Source organism: Phaethon aethereus (assembly GCF_964289735.1).
Source record: "Phaethon aethereus genome assembly, chromosome: 26".
NCBI lineage: Eukaryota > Metazoa > Chordata > Aves > Phaethontiformes > Phaethontidae > Phaethon > Phaethon aethereus.
The window spans coordinates 253,701-270,297 of record NC_138602.1 but is presented as its reverse complement, the minus strand read 5'-3'; the positions used below and the strand labels follow the sequence as shown (position 1 = coordinate 270,297).

The 16,597-nt window shown below is 48.0% G+C and overlaps 1 protein-coding gene across 1 annotated transcript in view; it reads left to right on the top strand.

Moving 5' to 3' along the window:
* Positions 1–12,218: 12,218 nt before the first annotated feature.
* Positions 12,219–16,597, top strand: part of LMNB2 (lamin B2) — a gene marked incomplete at its 5' end in the record, with an annotated part of 40,055 nt that continues 35,676 nt past the window's right edge. The window contains one exon of the mRNA XM_082011031.1: positions 12,219–12,419. Coding sequence (XP_081867157.1) covers positions 12,219–12,419 — 201 coding nt within the window. The remainder of the gene's footprint in view (positions 12,420–16,597) is intronic.

Below are 16,597 nucleotides of genomic sequence, written 5' to 3'. Positions count from 1 at the left end.
TGCAGAGTGCTCTGTGAAAGATCCTTCCAGCACAGGCTTTCCTGCCGAGGTCACCTGTGCATTTATCTGAACAGGTCCTGGTACATTTGGTAAGAGAAGCTAACTGGCACTATCTGTGGTTGGACACTGCCTGCCAAGACCTGGTTCCACTATGAAGGGCACGGCTCTTACCCACTCCAAGAGGGCTTTGACCTGCATGCTCTGGTGGAGGCAAGAAGGGCTCCCGAGTATAGAGGGTCCCCTTCATTTCTCCAGCGACACCATTCCAGAGGAGCAGCTGCATGTGAGCTGGCTTTCAGCTGTTCTGTCTGCTTGCACTGTATGCCACCAGACAACTACAAAGTGTTTTTACATGACTGATCTCATGACACAGCATGTTTAGCAAAGGCTTAGAGCTCTAACATTTCCCACTCCTTGCTTGCATGGATGGATTACCTGCTCACAATTTATCCTTGGGGACTGAGGACACCTGCAGAGTTTGGGGCATACGTGTGACCTCCTACAGGGCAGGGAGCAGCCACTGGTCACAGGGGTCCTCAGGCCAAAGGAAGTCAGAAAAGTAGCAAGAATGATCAAAGAATCATACTCTCATTAAGGTTGGAAAAGACCTTTAAGATCATCAAGTCCAACCGTCACCCCAACACCACCATGCCCACTAAACCATGTCCTGAAGTGCCACGTCGACATGTTTTTTGAACACCTCCAGTGATGGTGACTCCAACATCTCCCTGGGCAGCCTGTTCCAATGCTTGACCACTCTTTCAGTAAAGATATTTTTTTCCTAATATCCAATCTAAACCTCCCCTGGCACAACTTGAGGACATTTCCTCTCATCCTATCTCTAGTTGCTTGGGAGAAGAGACCAACACCCACCTCACCACAACCCCATTTCAAGTAGCTGTAGGGAGCAATAAGGTCTCCCCTCAGCCTCCTCCAGACCGAACAATCCCAGTTCCCTCAGAAGCTCTTCATAAGACTTGTTCTCCAGACCCCTCACCAGCTTCATTGCCCTCCTTTGGACATGCTCCAGCACCTCAGCATCCTTCTTGTAGTGAGGGGGCCCAAAACTGAACACAGGATTCGAGGTGAGGCCTCACCAGTGCTGAGTACAGGGGCACCATCACAGCCCTGCTCCTGCTGGCCACACTAGTTCTGATAGAGGCCAAGATGCTTGTTGGCCTTCTTGGCCACTTGGGCACACTGTTGGCTCATTTTCAGCCGGCTGTTGACCAACACCCCCAGGGCCTCTTCTGCTGGGCAGCTCTCCAGCCGCTCCTCCCCAGGCCTGTAGTGTTGCCTGTTGTTGTTGTGACCCAAGTGCAGGACCCAGCACTTGGCCTTGTTAAACCTCATACAATTGGCCTTGGGCCCATCGATCCAGCCTGTCCAGATCCCTCTGCAGAGCCTTCCTACCCTCGAGCAGATCAACACTGTTGCCCAACTTGGTGTCATCTGCAAACTTACTGTGGGTGCACTCAATCGCTTCATCCAGATCATTGATAAAGATATTAAACAAGACCGGCCCCAAAACTGAGCCCTGGGGGAACACTGCTTGTGACCAGCTGCCAACTGGCTTTAACTCTGTTCACCACAACTCTCTGGGCTTGGCCATCCAGCCAGGTTTTTACCCAGTGAAAAGTACACCTCTTAAGCCATGAGCTGCCAGCTTCTCTGGGAGACTGCTGTTGGAGACAGTGTCAAAGGCTTTACTAAAGTCCAGGTAGACAACATCCGCAGCCTTTTCCTCATCCACTAGGTGGGTCACCTGATTATAGAAGGAGATCAGGTTGGTCAAGCAGGACCTGCCTTTCATGAACCTGTGCTAGCTGGGCCTGACCCTTTTGTTGTCCTGCACATGCCCTGTGAGTGCCCTCAAGATGAACTGCTCCATAATTTTCCCCAGTACAGAGGTTAGGCTGACAGGCCTGCAGTTCCCCAGATCCTCCTCGTGGCCCTTCTTGTAGATGGGCGACACATTGGCAAGCCTCCCGTCATCTGGGACCTCCCCTGTTAAACCAGAACTGCTGATAAATGATGGAGAGTGGCTTGGCAAGCTCCTCTGCCAGCTCTCTCAGTACTCTTGGGGCCAGATGGGATCTACCCATAGACTTGTGGGTGTCCAGCTGGCATAGCAGGTTGTTAACTGCTTCCTTCTGGATTATGGAGAGTTTATTCTGCTCTCCATCCGCATCTTCCAGCTCAGGGGGGCTGAATACCCTGAGGATAACTGGTCTGGCTATTAAAGACTGAGGCAAAGAAGGCATTAAGTACCTCAGCCTTGTCCTCATCCTTAGTGACAATGTTCCCCGCCTCGCATCCAATAAGGGATGGATGTTCTCCTTGGCTCTCTTTTTGTTGTTAATACATTTGTCAAAACATTTTTTGTTATCCCCTACGGACATGGCCAGATTGAGTTCTAGGTAGGCTTTTGCCTTTCTAATTTTAATTTAATTTTCTAATTTTAATTTCTTTCTGATTTTAATTTTTTAAATTTTCTCTCTGATGCAAGGGTTCAGGAAGATGGTGGGACTGCAAAGGGGGCATCCTTCCCAAAGTGAGTTCTTTTGGAAGAAGACCCACCAGCAGGCCAAGGATTGCAGGGACAACTCTGTAAGACTGTTTACTGAGAAGAAGGGAGTAATGGGGATATTCGCTTTCCAAGGAGGTGTTGGTCCTTCCTTGTATGTATGCCAACAGCAGAGTCCTGTAGAAAGCAAAAGTTGCTGTTTCTTTTACATAAGAGGGCATTTTTGACAAGAACGAAGAGGAAAATTGATCATGAATTGGTCGATGTGGCCAGGGTGCTTCCTGTTGTTGATGCCAATGGAGAAATGTGGAGGGTGGGGAGGAGAAAACTATTTGAGTGAAAAAGTAAACAGAATTCAAGGGATTTGTGTAAAGATAGAGCAAAGGCAAAGGGCTAAGCAGTCATAGTGCCCATGGGTGGCCCATGTAAGTATAGATTCTTCACACAGGTTTTTCTCCTTGTGGGAGTCCTGCTTTCTAGTCATGCAGCCAAAGATGTCCTGAGGTTGGCTGAGCACCTCTGGGCACTACACTGGACGGACTCCCAGCTCCTTGCCAGATGTAGGGTGGAGGTATTCTCCCCTCTGGCCTCAGGCCAGTCCTGCAGACCTAATCCATGCCATTGGGAAGCTGAGTGAGGTGGCCACTGAACCTGAACCACTGAGTGACAAGGTATCATCAACATGTGTTTGCTCAGCAGGAGGGGTATAGTGGGTGGATAGTGATTTCTATTCTGCAACATGCAGACATGACAGGCTTGCACAGATCAGAGCTTCTGCCCCTCCAGACCAGCTCAGACCAGCACAATACAGGCACTAGAAAGAGGATGCTCACTTCCAGCCATCAGCATGCTGACTCCTGCAAGTGATGGTTCATCTACATGATGTCAGACATGCATGCGGTGTTCCCCTACATGGATGCATCACTGACTTAACTCTTTACTGCTTTTTAAATTAAATTGTCAGTATAAGCTGGCAATGGCCTCACTAACCACATAACCCCATACCAATCTGTCTGCCTTCCTCCATACCTGAGGCCATTTAGCAGTTTGCAGTTTCCTAGCACTGGAGGGCCTCCCACTCCAAATGTGTTACAAAAATGCAAACCCAGCAACAGTTGCATAAATAGTTTATCAACTGCTTCATTATTACCCAGCAGCTACCAAATTAATCTCACTGTTTCAAGCAGAGCAGACAGAGCCCAGGTCTCGCACATCAGACGGGTGTTTCCAGGTAGACCACTCTCCACGACAACCACCAAAGGGCTGCTAGACCCCAAGTAGGCATCAAGGACACATCCCCATGTGCCACTGGGGTTACACACATCTGCATTGGACTGTGTACACTGCAGCAGGGTGATTATGCCTGGGGCTAGCATATCTGTTAATGGTAAATCCCCAGAGACTAATGAAGTGCTGAATCATTTATGATGCCAGTATTGCAGACCCCTTCAGAGCACCTGTCCACACTACTGAGAGTGACAGAGGTGGACACCGTGCTGGTAAACTGAGGCAATCTTTCCTGATGTACTGAGGGAGAAATGGCCCGGTCTCTTTGGTGCACAGGAAGAACTGTCACCTAGTGAATTAATGTCATTTATTAGCACTCTGCAGGTTGGGAAGGTCAATACTTTGAACTCACCAGTTATTCCTCTGGATTCCATGGAGTTACATATAATCTTTTGCACCTGAGGGAGCTCAGAGGTTCAGTCAGAGCAGGCTCAGCTTTGAAATTCCTGAACTTGGGCATCAAGCAACAACATCTCTCCAGCCCACACTGAATCACCCCAGTCTTTCCAGTGAGTAAAACTGTGTGCCACTTTATCCATATTGCATCACGAGCTGAAGCTGATTTTCCTTTTATGTGCAAGATTTCTGCAGATGCTGTAAACCAAATTAAATACTACAAAGCTATAACATTTTCATACCCAGAAATGGAATTTAGCAGTGTTGAGGTAGCCTGCAAATATCTCCACCAACCTAAAGCTTCTCCTTATTTGCTGTAGCTCCTGCTCATTTACTCCATCCAAGCAAATCTTTTTCACAGCTGCCCAAAACATCTGATTCTTGCACCTACGCACCCACACCCCCCTACAGTGCACTAGTGGTAGAGAAAGAAGTGATGTGATGCTGCTGGCCTCCAAAATTCAGTACACAGACAGGCTGCAGGAAAGCAGGATAGCGCAGTGTCTCTCCTGGTTTGTACAGGCAGGTACCAAACTCAAGACAACGAATGGCTTCCTGTTGTAGGTTCATGGTTAGTCAGAGCTGTCCCTCATGTTAAGGACATGCAGCTCCAACACAAGTGCTAACTGAGCCTGTGCTCTGGCACTTCAGTGTTGTCAACAGCTGTGGTCTGGAAAAATGTTTTCCAATGAGACAGATGCATTGATAGGACCTGAAAGCCAGGTCCACCGAGTTACTCCATGAAGCTCAAGACATAGACATTAACTGAGTAGTCATCATGGTCATCTTAATTTCATTGCAAGGTTATTATAAAGCTTGAAAAATATCCTTTGTATAATACTTTGAGATCCTTGGGTGGAATGCATTTTGGAATTGCAGAAAGCAACTGGTGTTCCCAAGGGCTTAGCGTTGGGGCCAGTCTGGTTTAACATCTTTATCGATGATCTGGATGAGGCGATTGAGTGCACCCACAGTAAGTTTGCAGGCACCAAGTTGGGGGGAAGTGTTGATCTGCTCGAGGGTAGGAAGGCTCTGCAGAGGGATCTGGACAGGCTGGATCAATGGGCCCAAGGCCAATTGTATGAGGTTTAACAAGGCCAAGTGCTGGGTCCTGCACTTGGGTCACAACAACAACAGGCAACACTACAGGCCTGGGGAGGAGCGGCTGGAGAGCTGCCCAGCAGAAGAGGCCCTGGGGGTGTTGGTCAACAGCCGGCTGAATATGAGCCAACAGTGTGCCCAAGTGGCCAAGAAGGCCAACAAGCATCTTGGCCTCTATCAGAACTAGTGTGGCCAGCAGGAGCAGGGCTGTGATGGTGCCCCTGTACTCAGCACTGGTGAGGCCTCACCTCGAATCCTGTGTTCAGTTTTGGGCCCCCTCACTACAAGAAGGATGCTGAGGTGCTGGAGCATGTCCAAAGGAGGGCAATGAAGCTGGTGAGGGGTCTGGAGAACAAGTCTTATGAAGAGCTTCTGAGGGAACTGGGGTTGTTCAGTCTGGAGGAGGCTGAGGGGAGACCTTGTTGCTCTCTACAGCTACCTGAAATGGGGTTGTGGTGAGGTGGGTGTTGGTCTCTTCTCCCAAGCAACTAGCGTTAGGACAAGAGGAAACGTCCTCAAGTTGTGCCAGGGGAGGTTTAGACTGGATATTAGGAAAAAAATTCTTTACTGAAAAAGCAATCAAGCATTGGAACAGGCTGCCCAGGGAAGTGGTTGAGTCACCATGCCTGGAGGTATTTAAAAGACATGTAGATGTGGCACTTCAGGACATGGTTTAGTGGTCGACTTGGCAGTGCTAGGTTAATGGGTGGACTCGATGATCTTAAAGGTCTTTTCCAACCTAAAAGATTCTGTGATTCCTTTCATCTCCTTTATTAATGTTGTAATATGCACAAGAGACATTGATCCCATGCACATACCTCTTTATCTCCATAGACCTGTCTTCTCCCGCCTCACATACATTTACTCCGTAATCTTCAGCCTTGACAGAGGCTCTTTCTTAAGGAATCTCAGCACTCCCAGATGTATGCAGCATTTCTCATGTTACAGTGCACGATGAACTAATTATCTTTTAAAGGGGAGACAAAGGTTTCTGCTTTCACTTTTCATTGCTAAAAGCTGAGTTCCTTACACACTGGGAGGTTTTTTTTTTTGTTTAACAGAATAAAATTGAAATCTTAACCCATCTCCAGTGAGACCATGACAGAGGCTGGGCCAGTCTGGCCAGACATGAGGTACATAACAGGTTACTGCAGCTGCCAGAGGAAAATATGTAAATAGCTCTGTGGTGATGGGCACTGAGCCAGCTGCAGTTGGTCTGCAAATTTGAAAATTAGGCGCCAAATGGTTGTTTTGAAAAAAACGCTGGGTTTGTTTTCAGTGGTGTTTGAGATCAGTGCCAAGTTTTATATAATAACCGCGTGGGAGTGTGAGCACTGCATGCTCCCCTCCCACAGCTCCACTGGAGCAGCAATGATCTAAGTGATTCTCAGGGCAGAGCTGGGATTGCTCCTGGCTGATAAAGCAAGCTTTGTGAACTCAGAGGAACTGCATTTCAGAGCCAGTCCCCACCCTCCTCCACTACACTCTCCAAACTGCCAAATGGCTAAAAGATTAGGGGCTTGCTTAGGTTATGATGGATCCTGAACTCCACGGAGCGCTGAGAACCCGGGGCTACCCTGGCAGGCTGCATAGCAGTCTTGTATCTTTGGATCCCCAAAAGTATAACTGGAATGAAATTCAGCTCTGTATGTGAAAGTCAAAACTCATAATGTTAGACATTATTGGCCCAATATTTCATTAAAGGTGATATGAATAATCCCTTCCTTGATCTTAGATTGATTTTGCTATTTACCTATACAAATGCAGCTAGTTATGCACACGAATGCCCATGGCTCCATCTTCCCCAGACTCCAGGGCTGACAGCAGCCTGACTAGAAGGAAGTGGTGATATTGTTTCTACCTGGCCACTTCATCTGTTTTCAGTGGTGTCTTCACAGTATTTTATTGCCAAGAAATCTGTCTTCCTATTACTTTGGAAGAATTCCTGAGCTATGTGGAGCCAGTGAGGGGAAGACTTGGTAGCTAATGCTACAGTGAAGGCTGTGGTGTATCACACACTACAACATTCCCTCTGCCTGGTAAAGGCTGTGAATGAGTTGTACTGTAGAAAGCCTCTCCGTTGCTCTTGTGTGACAGACATGGTTCTTTATAGCATGTGGTATTATAAGCAAACCACAGTGTGGAAAAGTGACAAAGCGGAATCGTGGAAAGTTGAGGAGCCCTGAGCACTGACCCCCAGCTTCTTCCTCTGTTACTTTTCTGTTGAGACAAAAATATGAGAGGGTTTTGAAATTAAATTCTCATTTCTTCAGGGTCTAGTTCCAGTACAGCCACCCAGGCCCTGCTGACAAGGAAAGTCCCTCACCTTCCTGCCACAAAGGAGTGAACAATCTCAAGCACAGACCTGAATTCTCCTCCCCAAGCTTAGTTAATCCTTCCCCCAGTGTCATACAGGCTGAATTCTGCCTCAGTAAGGAGGTAAATGCTGTAGCAGAAGAATATTACTGTTCAAGGCTCCTGCCAAACATAATATGCCTGGAATTAGAAATAAACATGCCCTCTACCATTAGCATGGTGTCTTGTCTGGAAAAAATCCTTGTTCTACATACAGTCTGCTGTCTGTTTGCTTTAATTCCCCAATTGTGCACTATGTTCCTCTTTGCTCTTCTTTATATGTCTCTCAGCAAACTTTCTCAGAGCAGATGAGGAAGATCTCATCTGTGACACATGGCATACTAATAATTAGCTCTACTTGCTTTGGTGTTTTCTGTCCCGACACTGCTGGAAGCAGTTTTATTCAATGAAAGCTGAAATTCTGGAGCAGAAATCTGTGGTGAGGTATGAGTGCTTCTTCCAGACTTGCAGTCATTGCTAGAAAGTTTTAAGCATTAATGCTGAGCTGGATTGAATTTGGACTGAAAGGAAAATGTTCTGTACTATATTTTCTATATTGTGCTATATTGCCCCTTCCTGAAATTAATTAAAATACCTGGGATAATTGATTAAACATTGACAGGTTGTTCAGAGTAAGATAAGGAACATGAGACAGAGGGGAAGTTAGATGACTACAGAAAAGACAGAAATAATCCTGCTATTAAAGACATACAAATAATAAAATGTAGAATGAGAAAGGGGAGGGCATGGCAAGAGCTGCTGAGAAACTAAAGGAGTTGAGGTAAGAAATAGCAGTGGAAAATCCTGCATCCTCACATTCATGAAAATGTCTGAGTCGTTATGAAATCCCAGACAGCATCAGAAAACTCCCAACTGTAACAGGAAACTGGTCAACGACAGAGAAGATGCTCTGCATCAAAGGATACATGAGGTTTTCCTTTGTCTTTATTACGTACTGTAAGTAATCTCTTCATTTATCTGATGGGAGAAGCACTTCAGTGCTAGGCAGAGCCTATCACTGTCTGTTATCTGACGTCCCAAAAAATTATTCTTATCCTACACAGACAGTCAGATATATTTTAAGTGCCTTTGAGATAGAGCTCCAATACTGAGCCCAGAGCACTTCCAAGTTCCTGAGTTTATATCAGGGTGAAACTTGTACATGCACTAGCCTTCTCCTGTGCTCTGCTTTCCACAAAGAGTAAACCTGGGGGAATGGCTGAGGCAGGAATCTTGGTGTGCTCTGAACAGGTTCCCAATCTGAAAAGCCTAGGGAATGTAGCCCCCAGATTGCCATGGCCCTCTGCCACCCCAGTCAGGTAAGGCTGACACATCCCTAGACTGTCGCTTTGTTAAACACTAAATGATTGTGTCCTGGGCTAACAAATACCTTCTGAAAGCAGAGAGGGAGTTTATTATAAAATTGTTTTGGGTAGCACTGAATTGTCAAGGTTCTTAATGAAAAACGAATTGCTAAAAATTGAGAGGTGAATGACAATGCTGATTCTGGTTCAATACTCACCTACAGGAGTGAGTATAGGAAGGAAGAGATAGGAAAAGTGAATGTACATGTTCAGTTAACAAGGAGGGAGGTTGGTGCCAAGGATGAAAATGTGCAAGTGTTCTGGTTACTGCTAAAGAAAGTGACATTCTAAAAAATGTTGAAAATATTAGGTATTATTATTGAGGCATATTTCAGGAAGTGTATTTAGAAAAAAAGATTTTACTGCAACACAGTTGATATCAGCCCTATGAAAATAAATGGTAACATGGGAAGGAAAAAAAATACACCACCTTTGAAACATTCAAAGTTTCTAAGCTGTTATCTAAAATATCTGACAGGCAAAATAATGGGGGATTTTGGAGTTTGGGCCAAACTTCGTGAACAAAGGGAATTTACATCTGGATTACATTATCTATCAAAATTAGGCAAACACTTTAGAATTTCCAAAATACAACAGATGCACAGAGTATCACATCAAATCAAAAGAGAAGAAATGAGCTAACCCAAAAATCCTTATAGAGAGGCTTTCAGCATTCCTAAAATATTTCTTTTCTGACTGAACGTAACCAAAGTTTATAACTTGTCTTCCACGAATTTGCTGGTGTTGGAAACTGCATGTTGAGAGAGAAAATGTTCATTCTAAGTGCATGGCTCACACGCAATTTTTTGCTTTGCTTGGGGGCAGGCAGCGATGTTTGAAATTATACAGATTGCACACAGGCAGCTCCGGTAAAAGCGACGGGGCTGGGGGCTGGAGCCGGTCCAGGAGCAGTTGGTTTACAGTTTGCAGACAGGCGCCAAAATTCAAAAATCGCACTGGATGCAGAGACGCGGATGACAACAATGAGGAAGGAGGCGGCTCCAGGGCCGCCCTTGATGCGGCTCCGTGCCTGGAGCAGGCAGACGGGGCAGGATCTGGCCTCCCTGCTGAGCAAAGAGGCCATAGCACTCTGGGATTTGTAGTCTCTTCTTGCTGCTTCCTTTTCCAGATAGATTTAGGTCAAAACCAACTTGAATTCAGCCAGAAAGCCGAGCTTCACAGCGAGTTGTATGTCATACTATCTGATCTCACTGATAAAGGTCTGATAACAGTGACCTTCAAACAGGGCGGTTGTGTAAATGCCTACAGAAAGGGCATGTGTAGTGATCTATAGGGTTATTTTCATTTTAGCTGTCATTCATAAACTCCCACAAGTAACCCACTGATACCCCTGGCTTCACAGACTCGGCATGGCAATCCCTGCCCTCAGCTCTCTGTAGGAGATGGAGGTGAAGGAGCAGTCAGTGCTGTCCTAGGAGAGATGATGCCCAAGCCGGGTGGGGTGGGCACTCTGTTGTCTACAGAGGAAGCCAGGAAACTTTTTATATTGGATGCATATTTTTAAACAAATGCATTCAGGTGAAAACTTACTATTTACATGGGTCAGCTGCTAAAGATATGCAGTGATTGCAATCGGGACCCACAGCTATTTGCCAACAAGGGTATTGAGCATCCAGAATTCCTGGATTTATTCTGAGGTTTTACAATTTGTGGTTTACTCAATATTAGGAACCTAGATCCTCCAACATGAGGATTGTCTAGCTTCCATTTTGAAGATAAACTCATTCACACCTATTTGTTCAGTCTGGATCCGTAACTTTATTTTCATATATTGTGTACAGTATTTTCTTGCTCTCTTTCCTGTTTCTCTGTCTAGATCCGTCCTCCCTCCCATGCACACAGCACTTCTAGCACTTCTTTGCATTATGCTCGTGCTGGTTTTTTCCTTTGCTGTCCATGTATATGGATGACAAACTTTTACTCTGCTTTTTCTACTTCTCAGGCAGAAAATCTCCCTTTTCTTAGCCTTCCCTGGTAGCCGAAAGGCACAATGGCAGTAAGGACTTTCCAGCCTCCAAAGTTTTGGGCCATGAGGAAGTAACTCATGGGAATGGTAATCCAGTTTATATTGGTTAATGCATAAGAACTGACAGAAGTTGGGGTATATTCAGCAGCAGTATGTTTTGGGAAGAATAATACTCCAAATCTTTAGGAAGGGGAAACTTCACAGTGGATTTTAGTTTGTACAAAATTTGTCTGCATTCCCTGGGACTGCAAAATGATTTCAGGACAGCTTTGTTCTTGAATGTCCTGGTCGGAGACTGGGAGGCATTGCAACCTCTCAGTAAAACTTCACAGGAGATTTCTAAAATCTACAAAAGAACACTCCTAAAAATTCAGCTTTGGAAATAGCTGATCAGTATTTTTCCTGAGACTCTCCACCTCCAATTTAAGCAAACAGCAGGTCCCTGGCTTTAAAACTTCAGTGCTAACAGCAAAGCATGGCAAATTCATGAACAGCTCAAAACAGGGTTATATAACAATGTTTTAGATAACTAACATGAAACTATACCCTGTAAAAGAAATATGACACAGGCGTCAATAAAACTGTGACCATGAGCAGGACTGCATCACTTCTAATCGGTGTCCTGAGGCATGACAGTGGTCGATGGCTCAGGTGGGTTTGGTGAGCGTGGGGCTTTACCGACAGCCTCATGCTCTGGCAGGGTGGGGGGTGCGCTGTGGGGCGGGGACCCCTGGGGGGACCCGCACCCACCAAAGCCTGAGCGGCTGCGCCAGTTGCGAGCAAACCTGGGAGCAGCTGCTGACAGCTGAGGAGCGGGTCAGGAGCAATCCTGGCGGGTAGCTCTGGTCCCTCCCGGTTTTATTACCAAAAAAATCTTGCCTTCAAGCTTGGCCCCTCGCTTCCTGCGCTTTACTCACACTCACGACATTCTAATTTTGTATTTTAATACGCGGCACAAGCCACAATTTTGGCTGAAGGGCAGACTCGGGCCCACCGGTCGACCTGCAGTCCACAAAATGGAGGGCGGCTGGGACTGCGCCTCCCAGCGCGCCCTGCAGCGCGGCCATCTTGGCGCCGAGACTTCATTTCCCAGGCGGCGCGGCGGTGGGGGAGGCGATGTCCGCCATTTTACCGCTCCCTCCGCCCCCGGTGCGGTTGGATTGAATGAGCCCGTTGCCCGCCTGCCCGCGAATTGAGCGCCATGTCAGGCACCCCGAGCCGCGGCACCCCCGGCGGGACCCCGCTTTCGCCGACTCGCATCTCCCGCTTGCAGGAGAAGGAGGAGCTGCGGCAGCTCAATGACCGCCTGGCCGTTTACATCGACCGTGTGCGGGCGCTGGAGCTGGAGAATGACCGGCTCCTGCTGAAGATCTCCGAGAAGGAGGAGGTCACCACCCGGGAGGTACGGCCCGGGGCGGCCTGCTCGCCCTCGCCCGGGTCTCTGGGGCGGGAGGGCGAGCAGCGGTGGCCCGTCGGAGGCGTTTCCCTCGGTCCGTCCCGGAGAGGGAGTCCGCGGCCCAGGAGCTCGGCCGACCTTTTCCCGCGCGGCGCCTCCGCCTGCGGCGGCTTGGCGCGGCCCCGGGCTCGGCGGCGCCATGCGCGGCCCGCCGCGCCGTTCCCGCCTGACACTGGCCTCGGGGCGCGGGTCGCCCCGGGGCAGTGCGTTCTGGCTGTGTCCCGGCCGTTGTGCTCGGGGCAGAGGGCAAGAGCTGTGGGGACCGGGCGGAGCTGAGGGTGACGGGGTGGGTTGTGGAGATCCAGCGCCTGCCCGTGCCTGTGTGGACCCTCGGAGTCTGTCGGGCTCTTTGGCCAAGATGTTGGGCAGAGAGATGACACGTTAAAGGCAGCTCAGGCCGGGGCCGTCACCGAGTGAAAAGTCGACACCTGGAACGACTCTGGTGCTGGTGGCGGGAGCGGGCCGGCGCGGCTGGCGGCGGCCGGCCACGCCGGGAAGCGGCTCTGGGCGGCGGGGCGGGCGCGGCGCTCCTCTGGCCGTTGGGTGGCGGTTGAAGTCGCAGGCTACCGTTCATGTTTCGGCCAGGTGGGGTCTGCGGCACAGAATACTGTTCTCGGGGTCCTCTAAGTCTTCGTGTAGGGCTCAACCTCTGTGGGCTGGTTCTTTGCTGTAGTTTGTAGTCTGTTCCCCGTGCAGGCTGAGCCTTCTTGGTGTACTGGACCCCATGCTGAGCACGTGTGTCCTTTGAATTGTAGCAACTTGAATGTTCCTTTTTCTTTACTGTCCCTATCCTGACGGCTGATGTGATGAGATGAAAAATTTGAAAGAGTTTAGACTAACTTTGCTTCTCACCTGAGAAAATCTTTCTTAGTCTCCACAAATGCCAATGAATCAAATCCTTGTAGTGTGAACTACTCTGACTCGCTTCCTGTGATCTTGGGCAAAACTGGCTGATCCTTTTTCCTAAGCCATGTCTTGCTTTTCTCTGTTCTGTCATATATACTTTCCCCCAGGACTCTCCTTCATATATGGAGGAAGGATGTAGTCAGTGACACAGCTGGGGACAGTCCCACCCATCCTGTACCAGCCCAGTCCCCCTCTACTCCATCTGTTGGAGGAAGGTGTCCCACCTTTCTGTGGAAAGCCTGTAGATAACAGCCTTTACTGTAACTTGTGTGATGCAATGGATTGCTATGCTGCTGTGTAGGCTTTTTTTCTTCTCCTCCCTCCCCCCCCTTTAAGGATCTGGTTTGATGATGCTTAGAGGTGGTGGTAGGAGGGTTTGAATTAACTTAGTTTAAGCAGACCAGCTATGATAGTGTCTTATTTTGGGAGTAGTTGGCCGACCTGCAATTATTGTACACCCAGGATTGAAGTACCTTTAAAGTACCTTTGTACCACTTAATGATAGATTATAACTTCCGTGTTTTCAAAATAACTGGATATTTCTAAACATAAAACATGGCTACATCACTTATCCTATGTGGAATTCTACTATAAACAAAGTAACCATGTCTGGTTCAGGGAGCTTCTAAGTTGTAGATTGCTGGAGGCTAGAAGGAGTATGCGTTTTAAATGTATGATGCAGAATGTAATTCTATTGACAGCACACCTGTAATAAGAGTAAGAACAGGCCAAGCAGAAAACATAGATACAATCTCATTAGATTTTTAATATGAATCATAGAATGGTTTGGGTTGGAAGGTACCTTAAAGATCATCTAGTTCCAACCCCCCAGCCATGGGCAGGGACACCTTCCACTAGACCAGGTTGCTCAAAGCCCCTTCCAGCCTGGCCTTGGACGCTTCTAGCGATGGGGCATCTGCAAATTCTTTGGGCAACCTGTTCCACTGTCTCACCACCCTCATAGTGAAAAATTTCTTCCTTATGTCTAATCTAAATATCTAATCTAAATCTACTTTCTTTCAGTTTAAAGCCATTACCACTCGTCCTATCACTATACACCCTTGTAAAAAGTCCCTCTCCAGCTTTCTTGTAGGCTCCCTTCAGGTACTGGAAGGCTGCAATAAGGTTTCTCCAGAGCCTTCTCTTCTCGAGGCTGAACAACACCAGTGCTCTCAACCTTTCTTCATAGGAGAGCTGTTCTATCCCTCTGATCATTTTTGTGGCCTCTTCTGAACCTGCTCCAGCAAGTCCATGTCTTTCTTGTACTGAGGACTGCAGAGCTGGATGCAGTACTGCAGGTGGGGTCCTGCCAGAGCAGAGGGGCAGAATCACCTCTGTTGACCTGCTGGCGATGCTTCTTTGGATGAAGATATGGTTGGCCTTCTGGGCTATGAGCATACATTGCTGGGTCATGTTGAGCTTCTCATCAACCAACACCCCCAAGTCCTTCTCAGCAGGGCTGCTCTCAATCCATTCTCTGCCCAGCCTGTATTTGTACTTGGGATTGCCCTGACCCATGTGCAGGACCCTGCACTTGGCCTTGTTGAACTTATGAGGTTCACAGGGGCCCATTCCTCAAGCTTGTCCAGGTCCATCTGGGTGGCATCCCTTCCCTCCAGCGTGTTGACTGTGCCACGCAGCTTGGTGTCATTGGCAAACTTGTGAGGGTGCACTCAATCCCACTGTCCATGTCACTGACTAAGATGTTAAACAATGCCGCTCTCAGTACCAGCCCCTGAAGGACACCTCTCGTCACCAGTCTCCATCTGGACATTGAGCTGTTGACTGCAACGCTTTGAGTGTGACCGTACAGCCAATTCCCTACACACAGAGTGGTCCGTCAGTCAAATCCATGTCTCTCCAATTTAGAGTCAAGGATGTTGCGCGGGATGGTGTCAAATGCTTTGCACAATAACGTCAGTTGCTCTTCCCTTATCTACCAATGCTGTAACCCTGTTGTAGAAGGTCACCAAATCTGTCAGGCACGAATTTGCCCTTAGTGAAGCCATGTTGGCCGTCACCAGTCACCTCCTTATTTTCCATGTTCTTGCTGAGCACAGAGGTGAGACTGACTGGCCTGTAGTTCCCCAGGTCTTCCTTTTTCCCCTTTTTGAAAATGGGGGTTATGTTTCCCCTTTTCCAGTCAGTCACCGGACTGCCACAGCTTCTCAGATATGATGGATACTGGCTTAGCAACTTCCTCTGCTAGTTCTTTCAGGACCTGCAGATGCATCTCATCAGATCCCATGGACTTGTTCAGGTTCTTTAGATGGTCTTGAACCTGATTTTTTTCCTACAGTGGGCAGTTCCTCATTCTCCCAGTCTCTGCCTTTGCCTTCTGCAACTTGAGCAGTGTGGCTTGAGCACCTGCCGGTGAAGGCTGAGGCAAAAAACTCATTAAGTACCTCAACCTTATCGATATCCAGGGTAACCAGGTGTCCCGTTTCCTTCCAGAGGGCCCACATTTTCCCTTGTCTTCCTTTTACCACCAGTGTTCCTATAGAAGCTTCTCCTGTTGCCCTTGTTGTCCTTGGACAGATTTAATTCTATCAGGGCCTTAGCTTTCCTGACCTGATTCCTGGCTGCTCAGACAGTTTCTCTGTGTTCCTCCCAGGCTACCTGTCCTTGTTTCCACCCTTTGTAGCCTTCTTTTTTTGTGTTTGAGTTTGTCCAGGAGCTCCTTGTTCATCCATGCAAGCCTCCTGGCATTTTTGCCTGACTTCCCCTTTGTTGGGATTCATCACTCCTGAGCTTAAGAGGAGGTGATCCTTGAATCTTAAACAGCTTTCTTGGGCCCCTCTTCCCTCCAAAGTTTTATCCCATACTACTCTACCAAGCAGATCCCTGAGGAGGCCAAAGTCTGCTTTCCTGAAGTCTAGGGTAGTGAGCTTTCTGTGTGCCCTCCTCACTGCCCTAAGGATCTTGAACTCCACCATTTCATGGTCACTTGCAGCCAAGGCTGCCCTTGAGCTTCACATTCCCCACCAGCCCCTCCTTGTTGGTGAGAACCAGGTCCAGCATAGCACCTCTCCTCGTTGGCTCCTCTGTTGCTTAGAGGAAGAAGTCAACGCATTCCAGGAACCTCCTGCACAAACCTGCTGTGTTGTCCCTCCAACAGACGTCAGGGTGGTTGAAGTCCTCCTATGAGAACCAGGGCTTGTGAATGTGAGGCTGTTGCTATCTGTCTGTAGAGGGCCACATCAGCTCCATCTTCCTGT